The sequence below is a fragment of the Tursiops truncatus genome, chromosome 7 (genome assembly GCF_011762595.2).
Source record: "Tursiops truncatus isolate mTurTru1 chromosome 7, mTurTru1.mat.Y, whole genome shotgun sequence".
Lineage (NCBI taxonomy): Eukaryota > Metazoa > Chordata > Mammalia > Artiodactyla > Delphinidae > Tursiops > Tursiops truncatus.
The window spans coordinates 42,543,505-42,567,489 of record NC_047040.1 but is presented as its reverse complement, the minus strand read 5'-3'; the positions used below and the strand labels follow the sequence as shown (position 1 = coordinate 42,567,489).

Here is a 23,985-nt window from a genome sequence, read left to right as displayed (position 1 = left end):
GCAAATACTATGTCATTTCATATAACCTACGCACCCCCCCATATATTTTAAATCATCTCTAGATTACTTATAATACCTAATACCATGTAAATGCTGTGTAAATAGTTGAAAATACAATGTAAATGCTATGTAAATAGTTGCCCTGCACAGTCAATTCAAGTTTTGCTTTTTGGAACTTTCTGGAATTAAAAAGAATATTTTTTTCCATCCAAGGTTGGTTGAATCCCTGGATGCAGAACCTGCAAATATGGAAGGCCAACTGTACATATCAGAAGTCTTACTTATATACTGAGTAATTTCACTTTTAGAAATTTATCTCAGTGTAGGATTTCCCAAGCTAGTATAAAGGAAATAGGTACTGTTCCAGAATATTAATGGGTATACGAAAAATAAAGAAAATATTCTGAACAACAACAACAAAAATCTCTTCTAACCTGCTCTGGTTCTCAGACTTGGTTGCACATTATAATTACCTGAGGGGTTTTAAAACATACTGCTGCCTGAATCCCACCTGCAGAGATTCTGATTTAATTAGTTTGGACTTGTTGTCCCTCCTGTCATGATATTAGCAGCCTATGATTAGTACTGAGAACCATTAATTCATTAGAGGCTGTAGATGGTAATCCTGTTCACATCTTTGGGCCTGTATTTTTTCACATACAAAATGAAGGCATTAGAGTACGTTATCTGTACGCACCCTTCCAACTGGGATACTCTATGTTCATACAGGAAAATCTCTTATTTAGGGCTTATAGGAAATATTTGCTGTCTCTTTCTAGTGATTTATTGGTGTGTGTGTGTATGTGTGTGTGTGTGTGTGTGTGTGTGTGTGTGAGTGTGTGAAAGAAGAGCACATGTATCAGCTTTATAATGCTTGAAATAAGAAAGGTATATATTTTTACTATAGAGAAACCGAGATAATCAAAATTTCATAAAGAGTCATCAAGCCCTCCACTCCAACAAGTGTCAGGCACGATGTTAGGGGAAACTGTCACATACTTATTGTAGGGCCAACTAGAGCAAGAAACAGGACTCTGAAACCAGGAGCGCTGTTTTTTTAAATTGTCATTTGTTTATTTATTTTTATATATGTCTTAGTCTGTCAGGGCTGCTGTAACAGAATACCATAAACTGGTGGCTTATAAACAATAGAAATTGAGAAATATAAATATCTCACAATTCTGGAGGCTGGGAAGTCCAAGATCTAGGCACTGGCAGATTTGGTATCTGGTGAGAGCCCACCTCCTGGTGCAAAGACATCTGTCATTTGCTGTGTCCTTACATGGTGAAAGGGGCAAGGGAGTTCCTTGGGGTCTATTTTATAAGGGCATTAACCCCATTTATGAGGACCCTATGCCTTCTATTCCTAATCACCTCTCAAAGGCCCCAGCTCCAAATACTAAAACACTGGGGACTAGATTTTAACATACAAGTTCCGGGGGACAGAAACATTCAGTCTATAGCAACATAAGACACTGAGAAACATTAGCAAATATCAAGTAATTCTTTTTAAAGCATCTAGGTATATAGTATGAAAAGGACTTTTGATCCTACAGAAGACTTCTTATGCTCACTCTGTGCTCATAATTTCTAGTATTTTTTACAATATCCTTTTAAGTATAAGGTATATGATATATACTCCAGTTAGATAAATCTTCCACCAATAAAGAAATAATTTTCTTTTATTAGTTTTGAGTTTGGTCAGTTGCCAATAATATTTTGTTTTTTCAGCTGAATAAACAATAAATTCAGGCAGCTATTTACATGTGTGGCACACTTGAAAGAAACTTTTTAGAACACAGAAGAAAAAGTCATTCACTCTGTCATTAAAAAGATAATGTAGCTGAGTTGAATTAAGCCATTTAGGGATGCATTTCTTCCCAAGGGAAACTACAAAGCTTATTCCTCACAAGCTAACTTCATTGCCCCCACACAATTAGACACTGAAGATCAGATAAAATGGTACTGCACTTATCACTGTGAACTATAAACCTTCAAAAAAATCCAATTACCCATTTCGATAACCAAAGAAATGCACTTTTTAGAGGGGCCCTGAACCAAAATGGCAGAGTAGAAGGATGTGCTCTCACTCCCTCTTGTGAGAACACCAGAATCACAACTAACTGCTAGACAATCATTGAAAGGAAGACAATGGAACTCACCAAAAAAGATACCTCACATCCAAAGGCAAAGGAAAAGCCACAATGAGATGGTAGGAGGGACGCAATCACAGTAAAATCAAATCCCATAACTGCTGGGTGGGTGACTCACAAACTGGAGAACACTTATACCACAGAAGTCCACCCACTGGAGTGAAGGTTCTGAGACCTACTTCAGGCTTCCCAACCTGGGGGTCCAGCAATGGGAGGAGGAATTCCTAGAGAATCAGACTTTGAAGTCTACTGGAATTTGATTGCAGGAGTTCGACAGGACTGGGGGAAACAAAGACTCCACTCTTGGAGGGTACATGCAAAATAGTGTGTGCATCGGGACCCAGGGGAAGGAGCAGTGACCCCAGGGGAGACTGAACCAGACCTACGTGCTAGTGTTGGAGGGTTTCCTGCACAGGCCTGGGGGGGGGGGTGGCTGTGGCTCACAATAGGGACAAGGACACTGGCAGCATAAAATCTGGGAAGTCCTCCTTGGTGTTAGCCCTCCCAGAGTCCCTACCAAAGAGTCCAGGTAGTCTCCAGTGTTGGGTTGCCTCAGGCCAAACAACCAGCAGGGAGAGAACCCAGCCCCACCCATCAGCAGTCAAGTGGATTAAAGTTTTACTGAGCTCTGCCCACCAGAGCAACAGTCAGCTCTACCCACCACCAGTCCCTCCCATCAGGAAACTTGCACAAGCCTCCTAGATAACCTCATCCATCAGAAGGCAGACAGCAGAAGCAAGAAGAACTACAATCCTGCAGCCTGCGGAACAAAAGCCACATTCACAGAAAGACAGACAAGATGAAAAGGCAGAGGGCTATGTACCAGATGAAGGAACAAGATAAAACCTCAGAATAACAACTAAATGAAGTGGAGATAGGCAACCTTCCAGAAAAAGAATTCAGAATAATGATAGTGAAGATGATCCAGGACCTCAGAAAAAGAATGGGGACAAAGATCAATAAGATGCGAGAAATGTTCAACAAAGACCTAGAAGAATTAAAGAACAAACAAACAGAGAGGAACAATACAATAACTGAAATGAAAACTACACTAGAAGGAATCAATAGCAGAATAACTGAGGCAGAAGAACGGATAAGTGACCTGGAAGACAGAATGGTGGAATTCACTGCTGTGGAACAGAATAAAGAAAAAAGAATGAAAAGAAATGAAGACAGCCTGAGAGACCTCTGGGACAACATTAAATGTAACAACATTCACATTATAGGGGTCCCAGAAGGAGAAGAGAGAGAGAAGGGACCAGAGAAAATATTTGAAGAGATTATAGTCGAAAACTTCCCTAATATGGGAAAGAAAATAGACACCCAACTCCAGGAAGCACAGAGAGTCCCATACAGTATAAACCCAAGGAGAAACATGCTGAGACACATAGTAATCAAAGTGGTAAAAATTAAAGACAAAGAAAAATTATTGAAAGCAGCAAGGGAAAAACAACAAATAACATAAAAAGGAACTCCCAAAAGGTTAACAGCTGATTTCTCAGCAGAAACTCTACAAGCCAGAAGGGAGTAGCATGATATACTTAAAGTGATGAAAGGGAAGATCCTACAACCAGGATTACTCTACCCGGCAAGGATCTCATTCAGATTCAATGGAGAAATCAAAAGCTTAACAGACAAGCAAAAGCTAGGAGAATTCAAACCAGCACCAAACCAGCTCTAAAACAAATGCAAAAGGAACTTCTCTAAGTGGGAAACACAAAAGAAGAAAAGGAACTACAAAAACAAACCCAAAACAATTAAGAAAATGGTCATAGGAACATACATATCGATAATTACCTTAAACGTGAATGGATTAAATGCTCCAACCAAAAGACACAGGCTTGCTGAATGGACACAAAAACAAGACCCATATATATGTTGTCTACGAAAGACCCACTTCAGACCTAGGGACACATACAGACTGAAAGTGAGGGGATGGAAAAAGATATTCCATGCAAATGGAAATCAAAAGAAAGCTGCAGTAGCAATACTCATTTCAGATAAAATAGACTTTAAAATAAAGAATGTTACAAGAGACAAGGAAGGACACTACATAATGATCAGGGGATCAATCCAAGAAGAAGATATAACAATTATAAATATATATGCTCCCAACATAGGAGCACATCAATACATAAGGCAACTGCTAACAGCTATAAAAGAGGAAATCGACAGTAACACAATAATAGTGGGGGCTTTACCACCTCACTTACACCAATGGACAGATCATCCAAAATGAAAATAAATAAGGAAACATAGGTTTTAAATGACACAATACACCAGATAGATTTAATTGATATTTATAGGACATTCCATCCCAAAACAGCAGATTACACTTTCTTCTCAAGTGTGCACAGAACATTCTCCAGGATAGATCACATCTTGGGTCACAAATCAAGCCTCGGTAAATTTAAGAAAATTGAAATCATATCAAGCATCTTTTCTGACCACAAGGATATGAGATTAGAAATGAATTACAGGGAAAAAAATGTAAAAAACACAAACACATGGAGGCTAGACAATACATTACTAAATAACCAAGATATCACTGAAGAAATCAAAGAGGAAACAAAAAAATACCTAGAGACAAATGACAATGAAAACACAATGATCCAAAACCTATGGGATGCAGCAAAAGCAGTTCTAAGAGGAAAGTTTATAGCTATACAAGCCTATCTCAAGAAACAAGAAAAATCTCAAATAAACAATCTAACCTTACACCTAAAGGAACTAGAGAAAGAAGAACAAACAAAACCCAAAGTTAGCAGAGGGAAAGAAATCATAAAGATCAGAGCAGAAATAAATGAAATAGAAACAAACAAAACAACAGCAAAGATCAATAAAACTAAAAGCTGGTTCTTTGAGAAGATAAACAAAATTAATAAACCATTAGCCAGACTCATCAAGAAAAAGAAGGAGAGGACTCAAATCAATAAAATTAGAAATGAAAAAGGAGAAGTTACAACAAGCACCGCAGAAATACAAAGCATCCTAAGAGACTACTACAAGCAACTCTGTGCCAATTAAATGGACAACCTGGAAGAAATGGACAAATTCTTAGAACGCTATGACCTTCCAAGACTGAACCAGGAAGAAACAGAAAATATGAACAGATGAATCACAAGTAATGAAATTGAAACTGTGATTAAAAATCTTCCAACAAACAAAAGTCCAGGACTAGATGGCTTCACAGGTGAATTCCATCAGTCATTTAGAGAAGAGCTAACACCCATCCTTCTCAAACTCTTCAAAAAATTGCAGAGGAAGCAACACTCCCAAACTCATTCTATGAGGTCACCTGGTATCACCCTGGTATCACACCTGGTATCACCCTGATACCAAAACCAGACAAAGATACCTGGTATCACCTGGTATCACACCTGGTATCACCCTGATACCAAAACCAGACAAAGATACTCCAAAAAAAGAAAATTACAGACCAATATCACTGATGAATATACATGCAAAAATCCTCAACAAAATACTATCAAACAGAATCCAACAACACATTAAAAGGATCCTATACCATGATCAAGTGGGATTTATCCCCGGGATGCAAGGAATTCTTCAATATACGTAAATAAATCAATGTGATAAACCATATTAACAAACTGAATAATAAAAACCATATGATCATCTCAATAGACGCAGAAAAAGCTGTTGACAAAATTCAACACCGATTTATGATAAAATCTCTCCAGAAAGTGGGCATAGAGGGAAACTACCTCAACATAATAAAGGCCATATACGACAAACCTACAGCAAACATCATTCTCAATGTTGAAAAACTGAAAGCATTTCCTCTAAGGTCAGGAACAAGACAAGGATGTCCACGCTCGCCACTATTATTCAACATAGTTTTGGAAGTCCTAGCCACAGCAATCAGAGAAGAAAAAGAAATAAAAGGAATACAAATTGGAAAAGAAGAAGTAAAACTGTCACTGTTTGCAGATGACATGATACTATACATAGAGAATCCTAAAGATGCCACCAGAAATCTACTAGAGCTAATCAATGAATTTGGTAAAGTTGCAGGATACAAAATTAATGCACAGAAATCTCTTGCATGCCTATACACTAATGATGAAAAATCTGAAAGAGAAATTATAGAAACACTTCCACTTACCATTGCAGCAAAAAGAATAAAATACCTAAGAATAAACCTACCTAGGGATACAAAAGACCTGTATGCAGAAAACTATAAGACACTGATGAAAGAAATTAAAGATGATACCAACAGATGGAGAGATATACCATGTTCTTGGATTGGAAGAATCAATATTGTGAAAATGACTATACTACCAAAAGCAATCTACAGATTCAGTGAAATCCCTATCGAATTACCAATGGCATTTTTTACGGAACTAGAACAAAAAATCTTAAAATTTGTATGGAGACACAAAAGACCCCGAATAGGTAAAGCAATCTTGAGGGCAAAAAACAGAGCTGGAGGAATCAGACTCCCTGCCTTCAGACTATACTACAAAGCTACAGTAATGAAGATAATATGGTACTGGCACAAAAACAGAAACAAAAAGCAATGGAACAAGATAGAAAGCCCAGAGATAAACCCACACACCTAGTTGACCTATGGTCAACTAATCTATGACAAAGGAGGCAAGTATATACAATGGAGAAAAGACAGTCTTTTCAGTAAGTGGTGCTGGGAAAACTGGACAGCTACATGTAAAAGAATGAAATTAGAACACACCCTAACACCATACACAAAAATAAACTCAAAATGGATTAGAGACCTAAATGTAAGACCAGACACTATAAAACTCTTAGAGGGAAACATTGGAAGAACACGCCTGAACATAAATCACAGCAAGATCTTTTTTGATCCACCTCCTAGAGTAATGGAAATAAAAACAAAAATAAACAAATGGGATTTAATGAAACCTCAAAGCTTTTGCTCAGCAAAGGAGACCATAAACACGATGAAAAGACAACCCTCAGAATGGGAGAAAAATATTTGCAAATGAATCAATGGACAAAGGATTAATCTCCAAAATATATAAAGAGCTCATGCAGCTCCATATTAAAAAAACAAACAACCCAATCCAAAAATGGGAAGAAGATCTAAATAGACATTTCTCCAAAGAAGACATACAGATGGCCAAGAAGCACATGAAACGCTGCTCAACATGACTAATTACTAGAGAAATGCAAATCAAAACTACAATGAGGTATCACCTCACACCAGTTAGAATGGGCATCATCAGAAAATCTACAAACAACAAATGCTCGAGAGGGTGTAGAAAAGGGAAACCTCTTGCACTGTTGGTGGTAATGTAAATTGATACAGCCACTAAGGAGAACAGTATGGAGGTTCCTTAAAAAACTAAAAATAGAATTACCCTATGATCCAGCAATCCCACTACTGGGCATATATCCAGAGAAAACCACAATTCAAAAAGACACATGCACCCCAATGTTCACTGCAGCACTATTTACAATAGCCAGGTCATGGAAGCAACCTAAGTGCCCATCGACAGATGGATGGATAAAGAAGATGTGGTACATATATACAATAGAATATTACTCAGTCGTAAAAAGGAACAAAATTGGGTCATTTGTTGAGACATGGATGGATCTAGAGACTGTCATACAGAGTGAAGTAAGTCAGAAAGCGAAAAAGAATATCGTATATTAACGCATATATGTGGAACGTAGAAAAATGGTACAGATGAACCAGTTTTCAGGGCAGAAATTGAGACACAGATGTGGAGAACAAATGTATGGACACCAAGGGTGGAAAGCGGCGGGGGGATGGGGGTGGTTGTGTGATGAATTGGGTGATTGGGATTGACATGTATACACTGATCTGTATAAAATGGATAACTAATAAGAACCTGCTGTATAAAAAAATAAATACAATTCAAAAATTAATAAAAAAAGAAATGCACTTTTTAGGGAAAATAACCTGTTTTGGAAAAAAGGTCATTGTATGTAACAGACAGTTGGTTTTAAATTCCAGCTTCATAAGTTAGTATATAAAATGAGAAAACCCACTTCACATGAATTATTAAGTAATATATAAATAAGTAAACAGTGCTTTTAAGGTAAAATGCCTGGTACATAGCAAATCCTCAAGGCATGTCAGCATTTAACATTCTAGGGATGATTTGTGTTTAAATATTACTAAACATTACTTATGAGGCTTTTGATTAAATGTTTTAAAGAAGATTAAGACCTTTTTATTTTTGACGTTGCCAATTATGCTACAAAGTGGATTATCTCTGTAATGTGAGAACACTGTAGTTCTTGTTAATTTTTTTTATTGTTAGTTTCACTGCACAATATGTCTAGTATCAAATAGTATTTGGCCAGGTATTTTATTGATGTTGTAATAGTTTAAAATAGACGAATAGTACAAAGAAAGTGAAAATGACCACTGGGGTCCCAGAAACCAGAACCTGGTAGTGAGCACGGGTAGTGGGTGGTGGGCAAACTTATGCACAAGATTCTAATGGATGCCCTTCGGTATTTTACTGGATCTGACCAAGCAATATCTTCTTTACACGGAGTAGTGGTGTTGAGCTTCTGGGCATAAACCTCTCATCATCTCAGAATAAGTCTATGTTTGGGCTATGAAAATGTGGAAAGCCCACAAACAGTCTTAGAAGCAAGACCACGAAGTAATCCTGCAAAGACAGTAAGAAGCAGCAATATAGTCATTACGCTCTAACTGGCTGGGCATTGATGGATCTTTGTTTATTTCACTGAATGGTAATATTAGGAAAGATTATTTGGGTGGCAATAGTTGCTCTTCTAGACATCTCCTTTCTTTTTTTTTTTTTTTTTTTTTAATTAACCACCACCCTTGAGGAGTGATCAGGGATAGTTTAAACCAACTGACCTGGGTTGAAGAGTTCCTAAACTGCCCACACCATCTTGTTTCTCAAGACTGCCTTTAGTTTTGGTGAATGAGAAAGCACTTGTTGCCATTTCCTTTCTGAGAACTGCTGAGTTAGGAGGAAAGGAAGTGAGAGATGTTCGACTGAATTCTGTCCTGTGGGGGAAGTGCAGGGCTGGGCTGGGCTGTGCCTCTGAGCACAAGCTTCTACTTTTGTGGGGCTGGCTTCCCAAGTGTCTGGTTCCTCTTTCTAAATGTCTGTAAATTGGTTTGAGCAGTCCTACCTAATCCCCTTTCTGGGAACAAATGACCCAGGGTTCAGGGAGTGGCTAACTTTCTTTGCCTAAACTCTGGGCCAGACTGGGAGTCTATGGGAGCCCTGACGTTGGATGTGGTTCTGCCATTAACTCACATGTTTCATCATTGTTTTACTGGATATTGAAATCATGCTTATAATATCATGTTACACCATTTTCCAGCATTACGTCAGTGTCTTTGGCACACTGGACCTTATTTGTCCATGAATTGAAAGCTTCTGCTTCCTTAAGAATGTATTGACTCCCCTGTTAATGTTGTGATTATCGTTGAAACTCATTTCTTGTGCTGTAATATATCTATGCTGTTTGTTTGCAGGTGTTTGGGAAGTGGTGTGGTTGAGCTAAAAATATTCAGAAAGATTCAAAGAAAAAGTCTTCTGCCACACAAATTCTCTGATACTCTTCTCAACGTATCTGTTACCATCTCAAATAGTTAATTACATGATTCTCTAAAGCCCTATAGATATATGTTGCTGCTAATACTTTATTTAGTCTGTTTTTGACTCATAATTCCACTACTGCAATTTAAGTCTAAAAATTACCTTTAGGCCGGAAGGCTCTGGGGTCAAGATTGCCTAGATTCAAAACTCAGTTTGGCCTTCTCCGGCTATGTGGTCTCAGGTGAATTTCATCATCTGTAAAATGGGTATAAAAATTAGCAATCACCAAGTAGAATGTAGAAAAGATTAAGTAATCACAGCTTAAGCTACTATTGTCTCCTTTTCTTTAATCATAGAAAATAGGCAAGGAGAAAATATTTATTGAGTATCTACTATTTGCTAGGCACTATTATGAGCCCATGCAATCCTCTGTGAGGTAGACATCCTTTTATTTTCAGATGATTAAATTATGACTAGAAAGCTTAATCAACTGTCCTAAAGGTCACACAGCTAGTAAATCGTTCACACCTAGGTTTGCTTCTAAAGCATATGTCTTTTTCACTACACAACATAAAGAAAACTTTATTCATCTTTTCCCTCCCCAGGTTATAATGTTTCAGGGTCTCCCACTGTTGTCACACAATTATTTTGTATGTACGAAAACAACTGCATGACTTGATAGCTCATGAAATGACATGGAGGAAACTTAAATACATATTACTAAGTGAAAGAAGTCAATATGAAAAGGCTACATACTGTTATGATTTCAACTATATGACATACTGGAAAATGAAGACAGTAAAAATATCAGTAGTTGCCGGGGTTAGGGGAGACGGAAGGATGAGTAGGTGGCACACATAAGATTTTCAGGGCAGTGAAACTACTCTGTATGATACTTTATTGGTGAATACATGTTATTATACATTTGTCCAAAACCATAAAATGTACAACACCAAGAACCAACCCTAAGGTAAATTATATGGACTTTGGGTGATGATGTGTTAATGTAAGTTCATCAGCTACAACAAAGGTACCACTCTGGGGGGAATATTGATAATGGGGAGAGGTTATACCTGTGTCGGGGTAGAGAGTATAAGGGAAATCTCCATACCTTCCTCTCTAACATAAAACTACTCTAAAAAATAGTCTATTAAAAAACAAACAAGCATAAAGAAAAGCAACATGGGTAAGAGATGTAATCTAGAGAAGGGTAAGGAAAAATAATACATTTGCAAAGGAATTTAACTACTTGTCTATCTGCCTAGCATTATAGAGTGAAAAGCACCAAGACTAGGTTGGACAACTTGTGTTGACGCCCTGCTTGCTCACAAAGTTCCTGGGTGACCTTCAGCAAACTACCTCACCTTTCTGGATCTCAAATTTAAATATGCTTAAAATGAGGCGGTTGAGTTGATCTCTAACTTCCTTTCTGGCCCTAAAATTCCTGCCTTACAGCTAAGGACCCATCCCTACCTTTTTTTTTCTTTCAACCCAGACCAGCCACCCTAGCCTGAACCTTGTTCTTACTCTACTGCATACTTTTTGGCGTACCCACTGGGTCCTAAAAGACAGGAACCGTTCGCAGTGACTGCGAAACTAAAGGGCAGGGGGGCGGGAGGACTGAACTCTGAGGGGAAAAAAAAAAAAAAATGCATGAAAACCCGGAAGACTGACAGCAAGTGATAGAAACCTTTACATGGAAGACTAGGCAGGGTAGAGCCGACGCTGCGCAGCGACGGCGGAAGCTGGAGGAGGGTGGGGCGGAGCCGAGATCCGATTGGACGGCTGAGGGGGCGGGGCCCGCGCTGACATGCCGGGGAGGAAAGAGGGAGGCTGCGCTGGCGTCGCCTGCCTGTTTCCGCCCCTTGGCTTCCCCGGAGCCTGGAGGGCGGGGCTCGCCATGGGACGTCACAAGAGGCGGGGCGACCCGGGGGTCCAGCCGGCGCGCGGGCGCGTTCCGCAGTCGGTGTTTGGTACTCTGGGTGCGTGGTAGTTTGGTGTCTGCTCTGGGTTCGCTGTCACAGCCCGTCACTACCCGGAGCCCGGGACAGACAGGGCAACGCCCGTGTGTGTGTGTGAGCGGGACTCAGGGCAGAGGCGTCCTCTCGCTGTCTTTTTTTCTTCCTTTTATCCAAAGAAGGGGGCAGTTCTCGCGCTTGCCTTCCTGTCGCCCCGTTGGGAGCGGGGTTGGTGTGCGGAGTGGTTCGTCTTTTTTTCTTTTAAACTTGTGAGCGTTTTTGGGTTTGTTTTTATTTTTTTCCTCCCCTTTTTTTTAGGCTCAGTGCCGTCTGGACTGGTTTCATTGGTCCCTGACTAACCGCTTTCTGCCCCTTCTCTCGCCAACCCCGCCCAAGGTCGCCCCTCTGCCCTCGCCCCTGGCCCGGGGGGTGGGAAGCTTTGTCAGGCTCCCTGCCCACTCGAGTCTCCGCAGCGTAGCAGCACCTGCTTCAGTATGAACGGGGTCAACGACGCCCCTCTTTTTATAAAAGATATTAAGCCCGGACTGAAAAACTTAAATGTCGTCTTTATTGTGCTGGAGATAGGTAAGTGGGGTCCGCAGCCCGCCTCGCCGCCCTGTGTGCGTCCCGGGACAGGAGGGAAGGGCGCCGCCGCCGCGAGCCGGGGGCTCCCGTCCCCCTTTCCTCCCTTTCCTCTCCCCTCCCCCATCCACGTGGCCCCGTTGGCCCGAGCTGGGGCCGTAGCCTACCTGCGGCGAGAACCCGGGGCTCGACCTCTTCCCACCTTTCAGGTGCATTTTGATCCCGGAGGAGGAGTTAGCTTTTTGGAAGTCCTCATTATCTAATACACCCCTCCCCATTTTGATTTTTAAATCCTCACAGGACGCGTGACCAAAACCAAAGACGGCCATGAAGTGAGATCATGCAAAGTAGCAGATAAAACTGGCAGCATCACTATTTCCGTGTGGGATGAAATCGGAGGTCTTATACAGCCAGGGGATATTATTCGGTTGACCAGAGGGTAGGTGTGCATAAAAGGGTTGGGGGATCAGAGTGCCTCCCAAGTAGGAGTCTGCGGAATCGGAATTGGCTGACGCCCGGGACCTTGGCAACTTCTAAAATTTCATCTTTTCTGTGGGCCACCCCGAGGATTTTTAAGCCCCTTCAGTGTTAACCTCAGGTGATGGACGGCATTGGGATGTAACACCTTCGCCTTTAAAAGCAGTCAGTTTCAGCCGAATCTAAACAACCCCGCCCTCAGTTTACAGATTAAGTAGATTTTTAAATACTGTTCTGGGATTACTGAGTCTTTTTAGTAGATTGTTAAAACTAACATAATCAATACTTCATCTTTTTCATAAACTATTTAATATAGTTGTCACTTAGCTTTTTTTCCCAACCTTTTCCCCTTTTTAATGACTTTTGAGATCCTGCCCGTATTTTATTTGTATACTCATTTAGACAGTGTGGACGTAAATCGAGATTGTAGCTGGAGAGTTTAGTAGGTTTTGTAGTGTGTCAGATTTGTACTCGGATGTAAAAGTTGAGAGAGGAAGTTGACAATATCTGGAAGTCACGTTCTTGAAAATAATTTCTTGTGCCTACTGCTGTAAAGTCAATGTTGTACAAAAACAAAGTGATGTGCAGAAAATGTTTGGCAGAAAGATGTCTATGATACCTCTGTCCAAAAGAGTTAGTTGGCAGATTGGCTTTTAAAAATAATTTAGTACAACCTTTTTTTTTTTGATTAGTAATTAGACTGCCTTTAGAGATTTACCAAGTATTAGGAGGATAAAATGCCAGAAAGGGGTCTTAAAAATAGATTTTGGAAGCTTTGTGGTCAGTAGAATTGTAATAATTCATTCGTCATAACTGTAGGAAAAGTGGATGGAGATTGACGTTGGCAAAGTAAATAGAATCTCAGAAAAGTGTTGGATCACCCTGAAAGTAGGAGCTTAGAGCCCTTTGATAGTATTTTACAGGTCTTACAACATCTTCAGGAAGTGAGGCATAGTATCATCGAAGAAGGAAGTGAGAGTCAGGACATTTTTTTTCTTATACACTGACTCATTATGACACTGGCTATGTCTTTTTAACTTCCACATCTTTAACTTGCACAAAAGAGAATTTCTTCCTGGGAGGATATGGTAAGAATTAGCATAATTAAAGTTTTTTGGCTGCCAAAGTATCTCATCCAGTGATGAGAAGTTATTTTATACACTGTAAACGGCATCTCTTTTCAATTATTTCATATTTTGTAGTCACGGAAAATACATAGATGTGTCCATCAAAAAAACTGTGGAAAAACTAAGTCAGTAGCCTTATAGTATCTATAGGATTTTAAGGAGTATAGTTACCAAGGAGTACAGTTTAAAGGAAAATTCAAAACCAAAGAAACTCTACTGTTACTTCAGTGTAACCTTGAAGTTATTACACTTTTCAACTTCCTTTTCTGTAAAATGGGAATACTTATACCTTACTAAAGTAACATATCTAGCAGAGTCTGGCCCATTGTAAGGCCCTTAAATTCTGGTTGAATCTAAGAAAAGTAGCTTTTGAAGAAAGGTATACATCTCAATAATGGTAATTTGAATATTGGGATGCATATCAGAAAACCCTGCAAACATTGATCTCATTCCTGAAATAAGTGAAAGTTAAATGATTTAGTTGTAGTAACTTCAAATTTTCTCTCAAAATAGGCATTAATTTTTACTTTAGTAAGGTGAAATATTAGTGCACTGTCTCCTAAGTCGCTTTTTGTGTAACTTAAAAGTGGTGAGTGGAGTCTTTAATAAATAACCTTTACTAAATGAAGAGAAATATATAATGTGAAATGAGAAAAATTTTATTAACCTGTATTAAAAGATGAACTATCATTATACTTAAGCAATATTTGGTTATAATTTATCTTTCTAAATCATGAAGTTACCATAGTAGTTGTACAAAGAACCACTGAAAACCAAGCCTTGGGCTTATTTTATACTATTGATGAATTTACATTTGTCTTAGATTTGTGAATAGGATTATTTTATCTAACGATGCTTCCTGCATTCAAAATTGTTCTCAGTAAATAATTGTTCAGCCAAGTTGTTGCTAAAAACTGGGAATTTGGAAAAGCAGATAAGCGAAAGATTTGTGATCATAGTTTTTTAGCCCCTTGATTAAATTTTACTAAATTTTCAGTAGCTTAGGAATAACACATACTAGCCTATGTGTTTTATGGAGGCAAAGGAAAAAAATATATCAGTATCTGGTAGACCAAGTACATGCGTGTAAAAGTAAACACTAGGGTGTTGATTTTATATGCCCTGTGTTTGAAAAGTAATTCTGCTTGAATCTCTGCAGTTTGAACGTTCTCCCTTTCTTAATTGGCTAAAGATGTGATCTTTGGAGTATAACAATGCTTGCTTTGCAAAAAGACTTCTATTTTCTAGGGTTAGTTATCGTTTATATAATTATGTCAAAATTTGGCAGTAGAGTTTTCTTTGCATTATTCCTTAGTAAGTAACAAGTTAATCAATGGTAGATACAGGGTTTGAGCCCCACCTGCACCCCAATACAAAAAAAATAGTATAAAGATTTATTTGATTTAAGTAGAAGGAAATATACATATTTCCATAGAACTGATGTTTCTTTTCTTTCTAGGTATGCATCCATGTGGAAAGGATGTCTGACACTTTATACTGGAAGGGGTGGAGAACTTCAAAAAATTGGGGAGTAAGTATCAAGATGCATTTCATATAATTGAATAAATTACAAATAATATGTACAGAATAACTGGTAGGTATAAACGATCAACCTATTTGTTGACTTTTTGACTGTAAACTGAATGCTTGCAGCAGCTTAACTTTGCATGTATGTGCTAGTTTAACACCTATCAGTACTGTTTCCTGTGGTTGAGAATGTCAGTTTTTCCTGGCAAAGAGCATTAAGAAGCTGCACTTGAGACAATCCCCAGTGGGACCGTTTCTGTAGGCTTTGCGAATGTATATCTTTCAGATGTCACAAATGCCATTTGAAGTAAGTTCTGTATGTAAAAGGACTTGCAGCAATGACAATTGAAGTCCTGTATTTATCCACAGTCTAGGTACCGTACAGGCAGCCACAATGCAAGCTTCTATAAACTACTACCGTGGTAATCTCCACCCTGACTTGGAGGAACCATCCTCTCTAGGGGTGTAAAGGTAATTCAGCCTCCATGCTGGCCTAGACATTTGGGATGTACTCATAAAGTATGGTGTAGGCAATGAGCCAAATCATAAAATCCATTCTGTTTGGTTAATGCCTGACATCAACTTAATGCCTGTCAAAATAGAGGGTATCTAAAGAGAGAAGCCACAAATGGCACCAAAAATAAATAAATAAATAAAGGAAGGAAGGAAGAATGTGTTCTACACTACAGGAATAAGATACTTTGGGAAAACTAAGCAATCTTGCTAGCTTTTAAAGATCAGAAACTGGTAACACTTTGCTTTCGCTTAGGAGGAAAATTAGGATTCACTTATGTTCGTACTTAGAGTAGTAGTAGAGCAATGTGTTATGAGAGGTCTTAGCATCAATATTACAGAAAGATTGAGGATCCTGTTCTGACTTTCATGTATAGAGAGGTATTTATAATAATGGAGGTCAGTTATGTGAAGAACCACTGGGGGTCACTCAATACATAGTGACTTTGTCAGGGTCAGTCCAGGAGTTACCAAAACTGATTCTGATTTATTTGTGGGTTGAGGAGCTAAGAAAATGCTCGTGTGTAATGTTTATCAATATACACCATAGTCAGCTGATAAGAAGCATTGGGATAAACCGTGTCTTGATAGCCAGTTGTCTTTATTCATGCCTGCAAAATCCACTTTTAACCTTGAATGATTATCTTTGCAGATTCACAGTGATTGGTCAAAGAGGGACGGGATGAAAGTGTGTGAGTGGATCAGTGCAAATCCATCACCAATGCTGGAAAAACTCTGGAACCCTAATAAACATGGTTCAGAGGCATCCATCAGCCTATGTGGAAAAACAGGACAAAGATGTGTTTCTGTGTCCTTGATCTTTGATAAGGACAGAAGAAGAATGAAAATACAAAATAGAATGTTTTAAACATTGTAGGCAATCAAATATTTGATTTTTTTTTTTTAATGAAACATAAGCATTTAGAAAGTTTTTGTTGTAAATGAATAGAGTTAGTTAGCATATTGCTGTTTGGTAATTCATTTGACATCTACATTCTTTATTCCTGAAAGTTATGCATGTTATGTAAAGAAAGGTTGATTATTTCAGAAGTCATTCAAATTGTCCTTTATTGTCTTTCAGATTTTGTATGGTTTATTCAGAAGTGCCAAATTTCAGTGAACCTAACCCAGATTATCGAGGACAGCAGAACAAAGGGGTAATTAATCCAAATGTATTGTCTGTTTTTATGATTAGGCTAATTTTGACGATGTACTATAAATCTGTGGCTAGGTTGCCAAGCTTTTCATACCCTAAGTATAATGGAGACAATTTTAAAAAGAATCTTTTTAAAGATTCTTTAATGGAATTCTTTTCCGTTTTATATGTTTTGTGAGTGAGTCTGTATAGGTATCTGTAGTATCATATATGAAATGTACAGTCAGCCCTCCATATCCATGGATCATTCAACCAACTGGGATTGCACTGGTTGAATTTGCTGATGCAGAATGTTCCTATACAGAGGGCTGACTACAGTATGCCATATTGCACAAGAAACTTCAACATCTTCAGATTTTGGTATCTGGGGGGTCCTGGAACCAATCCCCCTGAGATACTGAGGGATGACTGTATGTGCCATTTAGCAGTTTAGCACTTTTGAGGAGCAGGGAGTAATATCAGGAAGGTGTAAGATGTAACAGAAGCTTTGAAAGGTCTGGAAACATTCCTGAATATTTTAACATTGAAAGGACTTGGATAAATCTTTTTAAATTGTTTAAAAACCCTTGAAAGTTTAAAAAAAACCAATGGCTACAACATGTTATAATAATACGGTTTTTTGAAAATCTTCATTTGATTACATTAAGGCATTTTTTTAATAGGCACACAGTGAACAGAAGAATAATTCCATGAATAGTAATATGGGTACAGGTACATTTGGACCAGTGGGTAAGATTTTCTTTTTTTTGGTATATTTGTGATCAGGTGTAAGAATTAAGGGAATCTATCTTATGAAAATATAACTGATTTTTCTAGAAAGCAGATTCCCTCTTAAGCTAATTTATTGAGCACATTCTATATTTAAACATTTGGGCCAGTTACTGGGTGAACGTTGGCTAATAATAAATCTAAGTTTTGGTGATTCATTATGTTATTTTCCATTGATTTTTACAAAATTTCTGTAATCTAGTGATTATTGATAATAGATGCAGAATAACTGGTTATTTTTGTGTACCGAAAGCAGTTTATCTTCAGATTGATGCTCACCTTAGTTTTTCACATGCTCATAGCTGCCTCTTTAAAAGATTGGCCTTTACCCCTCAAATACTCTCAAAGGTCAATGGTCTTTTGAAGCCTTTATTCTTAAAGACCAGAGGAAAAGTCTTTTGTGATTGGAGTTCATTAAGGTGGCTGAAGTTTTATTTGACCTGTTGTCTACATGTTTGAGCACAGCTGATGATCATTATGCTGTGGGACGCTTTGGTTTTTCCTTTAAAAAGTTAGAATTACGTGTCTCTTTTAAAACATTGTTAACCTTATTTGAACCAAATGCCAATACTTATATACCATTTTGCTTTTGCTTTTTCCCTTATAATGTAGGTAGTGCATTAACTATGCTTTTTTCCTACTTTATTGATTTCTCATTCTATTACCCAAGTTGCTCTTTTTTCCTCTCCCTAGTAATGCAAGCATCAAGTTAATATATTTACAGTAATTATACATTTGGGAAAACCTAGGACTCAAGCTGAGTTTTTTCCAGTAGTTTAAAAAAATAAAATAAATAAATAAAGGAGTTTGTTTTCCATAATACTTGTAAGCATTAATAGCATGTGTTACAACTTCAAATAGATGTACTTCTATTTGAAAATGGTGATGATTTTTTATATTCTTTTTTAGGAAACGGTGTTCAAACTGGCTCAGAAGCAAGGGGATGCCAATTTTCATATGCTGGTAGAAGCAATGGCCGGGGACCTGTAAATCCACAGCTACCAGGAACAGCTAATAATCAAACAGTCATGACCACAATAAGTAATGGCAGGGACCCTCGGAGAGCCTTTAAAAGATGACCTATGCCAAATACACACATGTAGTTTTTAAACTACGTGCCCTACTTGAACACTTACTGCACTTTTATTTATTGTTAACTGTGAAAACTGTCCTTTATCGGTTTCCTTTTATGTTTTTGGTTTGTTAACAAGAGTGGTTTGTTTTTTATAGCAGAACTATTAAGCTGCTCGAGTATCCTATTGAAGAATGGGAACACTGAAGAATAGGGGCATTTATTTTTAGAGCAAAAAGATCTTTGGATATCCTCTAAAATACCTGCACCCATTTCATGGGTGAGTTACTTACGACATCAGCATTTTAGCCTCTATGAGTCTATTTTCTGTACAAACTTTTGTAATTTTTAAAATAAGGCTTAGTGGGAGATGTTCTTTTGGCTTAAAAACAGATATGGCCAACTAAAGCAGGCTTAGTGGGAGATGTTCTTTTGTCTTAAAAACAGATATTGCCAGCTAACGCAATAACCACCAAAAAAGCAAAAACATGGTTAATGCTAACAGCAATTTTTGAGTGTTTGTGACTCCAGGAATGATTGACTTCTCCATTGAGTGACTGCCATTAAGATTTTCCAGGGACTGAATCATCCTAAACTCTTGTTCTGTTACCAAAAAACATATTCTTTATCAGAATTATGGAATAGAATGTGATCTGTATTATAACAAGAAATTTTTAGAAGAAAGCTACATTTCCTTTATCTTAGGGTAGTCCTGTTAATACTTACCAGCTTCGTGCATTACACTGAATGGAAATTTAAAACTGAGGCCTTGAATGTTTATTTTCTTAAACTACTATGTCAAATATTGAAGTTTAATTTGAGGGAATTATGAAGTCATAATAAACATTGATCTAATTTTTACAAATTATGGTAGATAAATATTATAGTGAAGGCAATTCAAATTGAATTTATGTAGAAAAATGTAATCTTAATTTATGGCGTCCTAGGTACTTGCAGAAACTCAGCCTGGAGTGAAATTCCTAGGTTCTTACTTTATTTGAGGGTATGTGTGTGTGTTTATTGTCAGTTTCTGAACACAATTCACAAAGCCTTATCAGCAAAAGTTAAGAAATGGCTCTCTCAAAGAAGCAAATACAGCTTTATTTAGAAATGTAAAGGTAGAATTTATTTATGTGTTGTAAGTGGTGTCCAGTTCCACTTTTTACTGTGTGGTGGATAACTGGTAAATTTTTCCTTTGCTGGAATTAAACTCTTCTTCAACGTTATCTCTTGAATAAAACTTGCGTTAATGTTAACAGACCTACCTTATTTTTGCTCTTTTAATGGTTTACAATGGAGAGCCAGTACCTTTTACTGTAATTGTAATGATGACTTCAGCCTGGTGACTACTTAGCTTTGTATTTGTCACTGTGTCTTTTTTCCCCACCTCAAATAACAATAATTTAAGTGGACTTTGTTTTCTGAAAGTGCCATAGCGTTTAAATATAAAAATTTGTGCCAGATATTTGTTTGCTCTAATCCAGTGTGTCTAACAGGTATTTCAGTATGTCACATATTAGGCACTGTGTGGATAGTGTTAAGGGGTAGACGAAATAATGAATAATCTCAAGAAGCTTATTGTTTATAGTATTTCAGTAACTGGGGATTATATGTTATAGAAATAAGTTTTTCCTTTATTCATATACTGATGATTATAGTTAATTTGGCTTTGTGACTAGTATTTTTTTAAGATGTTCACAAAATTACAGATGTTTGGAGTAAAAAAATTACTACATAATTTTTTTTTTTTTTAAATCTCAGTAGATGTAGGAGCACTAACACTGAGTTATTTGTGGGAGATTAGTGTTAAAGGTCATTTTAAAAGAAAGGATTTTGGAGTTCTGGAAGATTAAAATAATCAGGTATGGATTGCTGAGCTTCCAATCCTGGCCTTATTTTCTCTTCACCTGTGATGTTGGGCAAGTTATTCCACTTGAAACCTCTGTAAGCCAGGTTCCATAACTATAAAAACAAGTAAGTGAGTAATATTACCCCTTTGTATAGTTAAGATTTTCCTGTGTGAATGAGTAGAATGACTTCTGGCTCTTAATAAGCAGTCAAATGTTTGTTGTCTAGTCATACCTCGAGAACAGAAGAAAATGCAGGGTTAGGTGTGGAAATATTGTTACCCTTTATTGTGTTGAGATTAAGTAGAGAAACACCTTATCTTTTACTTTTGTAATTGACATTTGCCTCAATCATTTAACCTTGTTGTTCTGTATTTTTTATCATTTATTAACAAATTTCTTTTTTCTTAAGGAAAGCCTTCAAAACCAAAGCAAAGTGAGTTACAATCCATAATGAACATTTGCCTTCCCAGCCTGCTTGGACAGTACTCATCAAGAAGTTAAGAGGAAGAAAGTTTCCTACCTTCCTCCTTCCTGGTGCTTTCAGCTATCAACTTTTAAATAAGTTTAAACACCTTCCCGAAAACAAAAACCATTTAGTATAGAAATACACACTGCTAGGTTTGGGTCCCACTTTATTTTTACAAACCAGTTCTGAAGTGGATTGAAGTCTCATTAGGCAGGTGGCCCCTCCTGTCTAGGCAGGTTGTTTGGGAGTTGCTACAGTACAGACATGGAAAGATGAAACCCATAAGCCCAGATGATGATGTATAATAGTGAAAGCTGCAGTATGCTTTCCCATGGACACTTAGACTGGTTTTCCTATAGTATACCAACTCAATTTTGCTTTGTTCCTGTAGTTTTAGTAATTGCGTTTTAAATTTGAGGACAGTTTAGCTTTAGACTACCCTAAATATTTGTATCACTGAGTATTTGTCACTTGTATTTTTATCATTTAACATTTTAAGGGTGTTTAATTTTCTGGGTTGAGTAATAATGCCAAGGGAGTGATACTAAAAACAAATAGATGTGAGGTTAGTAAAAAAGTAATCTTATGATATATAAAGAACATTTAAAGTATAGGAAGTTTTAAGGTAAACTAAAAAGTTTTCTCAGAAGGTGCAAATTGAGAATATTTTACATCAGTCTTAAGACACAGTAGCAGTTGTTAGTTTAAGTTTATGTGGATCTGACATTCCAGTTTGCTTACTGACGTGACTTCCCTTTTCTTATACCTTAATAATACCATTAAGTATCATAATGTACCATAATGACTGATTGCTCCAAGCACTTTTAGGCTGCCATGACTCTTAAGAGACTTTAATGTATTCACAAAAGTTCTAGAGACAACAAACCAGAAAACCATGTGAAAAGCAGTATCACCATGGAACACTTTTCCACACCAAAGTCTGTTCTTACCTCTAGACTTGTTCTTGGGAAAACTTGCCCTATGATGGCCTCTTTTTTTTTTAATCTATTTTTCCTTCTCTTAATTTGTTTTATCCCCTGTCTTATGAAGGTGAACATTTCTAGTAGAAGAGGGTCACGGTCGATCTCTGGTATGGGTTTAATGACAGGGGTAAAAGCAGATATACTTGGCCGTAGTGAAAATCTGTGTATTGAGGTTCCAGCCAATTATTAAGTAAATGGAGTAAACAGCCCACATTTCACAAAGTAGCCATAATGACCAACAGTTAAGTTATGCTTCTGAGGATATCTAATTGTGACCTTGGAAAAACAGCACTATCGTGAATGATAGTATGTTAGGACCCGAGGGAGAAAAACATTCTACTTTCCAGATGTATTCAAGTCTTTTCCAAATTCCTCAAGGTTTGCTTTGTTAGGGATGCACAAGAATTTGTCTTCCAGAACTGTGACCACATTACTCCAGGTTTCTGAACTAAAAGGGTATAATGATGTTTCTTAAAGCACTAATCACAGGCAAGAGAATCAAGTCCAGACTGACAAGCCCGTTATTTAATATGTTTCCTCGTTAAGAACATTATGTTCAAAGATGTTACGAAGAGCTGTTTACCACAACGAGGTAATCAGTATGATGTAAAGAAGATGAACATTTTAACAAGTTTGGCTAGTAGACATTTAATCACTTAAGTCTTTTTAAAGGTCTTGATAGGTAATACACAATCTTACCGTGGCTCCCAAAGTTTTAAAAACATGCCTCCTGAAAACTTAGGGACTAGATGTTGAATTATAGTAGAGGCCAGGTCTCTTGAGGCTGTTGACACACCACAGTCCTCACTGTCATACCATGTGTATTGTCTAACAGCCTCAACTGAAGGACCATTGACATGTCCTTAAAAATCAGTCTTTAACCATTTTCAAAAATTTGAGTACATTAAAAAAAATTTCACACCATCAAAATTTATGCTTTTGGACATAGAAGAGAGAGTCCAGTTTTTTGGTCCACAAATTGAATAGATGTTGAATAAAACTTTCAAAGAATGGTTTATAAACCTATATGAGATTCTTCCCAGGAACTTGTTAAATGTATGGATTATTTCTCTACCAGGAGGAGAGTTTATAAGTGTAGGTCTGGGAGAGCTGCACTTGAAACAAAGTCCCTGAAAACTTTTGTCCCCTACCCTTGATATCTCCCATTAACAAAGAAATAATTCTGAAGTGTATGTACACACATACACGTACCAGTTTATCTTTGTGAGGCCAGAATATACCAAGGTTCTGTATTATAAAATGTGGAAGAATTGTACTTGGAAGCATATATCTATGAAGGTCAGAATTGATGGGTAAAGCAGAGTAGTTCCCAGCAGAATGGAGTTTTGAGTATGGCCTCTGGATGTGAGCTGAGCACCGAGTTTTGAATTAGGTTCAAATAGAATATTTTAAGGTCAGATTACCCATAGTGGAATTGCCTGGCTTCCTTTGGACCTATATAGATCAAAGTGAAAATAAGCCTTTTCACCCTAGGTTTCTGTTAAAAAAAAAGATTTTATTGTCGCTTATTTCAGCAAATCTGTTTGCAGCATCTTCTACCTTCCTCCTATCCCCCAAAGCGTTCCTCAGTTTCCTACTTTATTATGTAGAGAGATGCTGGTGGGGTTGGAGGGATGATAAATATTACTGAGAATGCCTACAGAACCTACCACTTACAGATCTTATCCTGTTCTGTTCAGAGAGACGGATACCATGAATACATTACATAAAGAAGTAATATACCAGGTATGATTTGACTGCCATGTGGGGCTAGTCTTTTGTTTTAAATATTTATAA

General features: G+C 37.6%; 1 protein-coding gene and 1 long non-coding RNA gene across 3 annotated transcripts in view; one reads left to right on the top strand and one right to left on the bottom strand.

Annotated features, from left to right (window-relative positions):
* Positions 1-20,149, top strand: part of NABP1 (nucleic acid binding protein 1) — a 94,767-nt gene extending 74,618 nt beyond the window's left edge. The window contains exons 1-6 of one of the 2 annotated variants that reach the window (XM_019931480.3): positions 11,698-12,252; positions 12,550-12,688; positions 15,313-15,384; positions 16,975-17,050; positions 17,712-17,778; positions 18,727-20,149. In XM_019931480.3, coding sequence (XP_019787039.1) covers positions 12,162-12,252; positions 12,550-12,688; positions 15,313-15,384; positions 16,975-17,050; positions 17,712-17,778; positions 18,727-18,896 — 615 coding nt within the window. In that variant the 5' untranslated portion in view covers positions 11,698-12,161 and the 3' untranslated portion in view covers positions 18,897-20,149. Of the gene's footprint in view, positions 1-11,697; positions 12,253-12,549; positions 12,689-15,312; positions 15,385-16,974; positions 17,051-17,711; positions 17,779-18,726 lie in introns of those variants that run through there. The other variant, XM_019931481.3, reaches the window with a different exon arrangement.
* On the bottom strand, positions 8,113-12,555 carry LOC109549351 (uncharacterized). Its single transcript, XR_002175626.3, has 3 exons — positions 12,417-12,555; positions 9,872-9,964; positions 8,113-8,800 (listed from the first exon to the last, which is right to left on the bottom strand). It is a non-coding gene; the product is annotated as an uncharacterized lncRNA (long non-coding RNA).
* Positions 20,150-23,985: the final 3,836 nt, after the last annotated feature.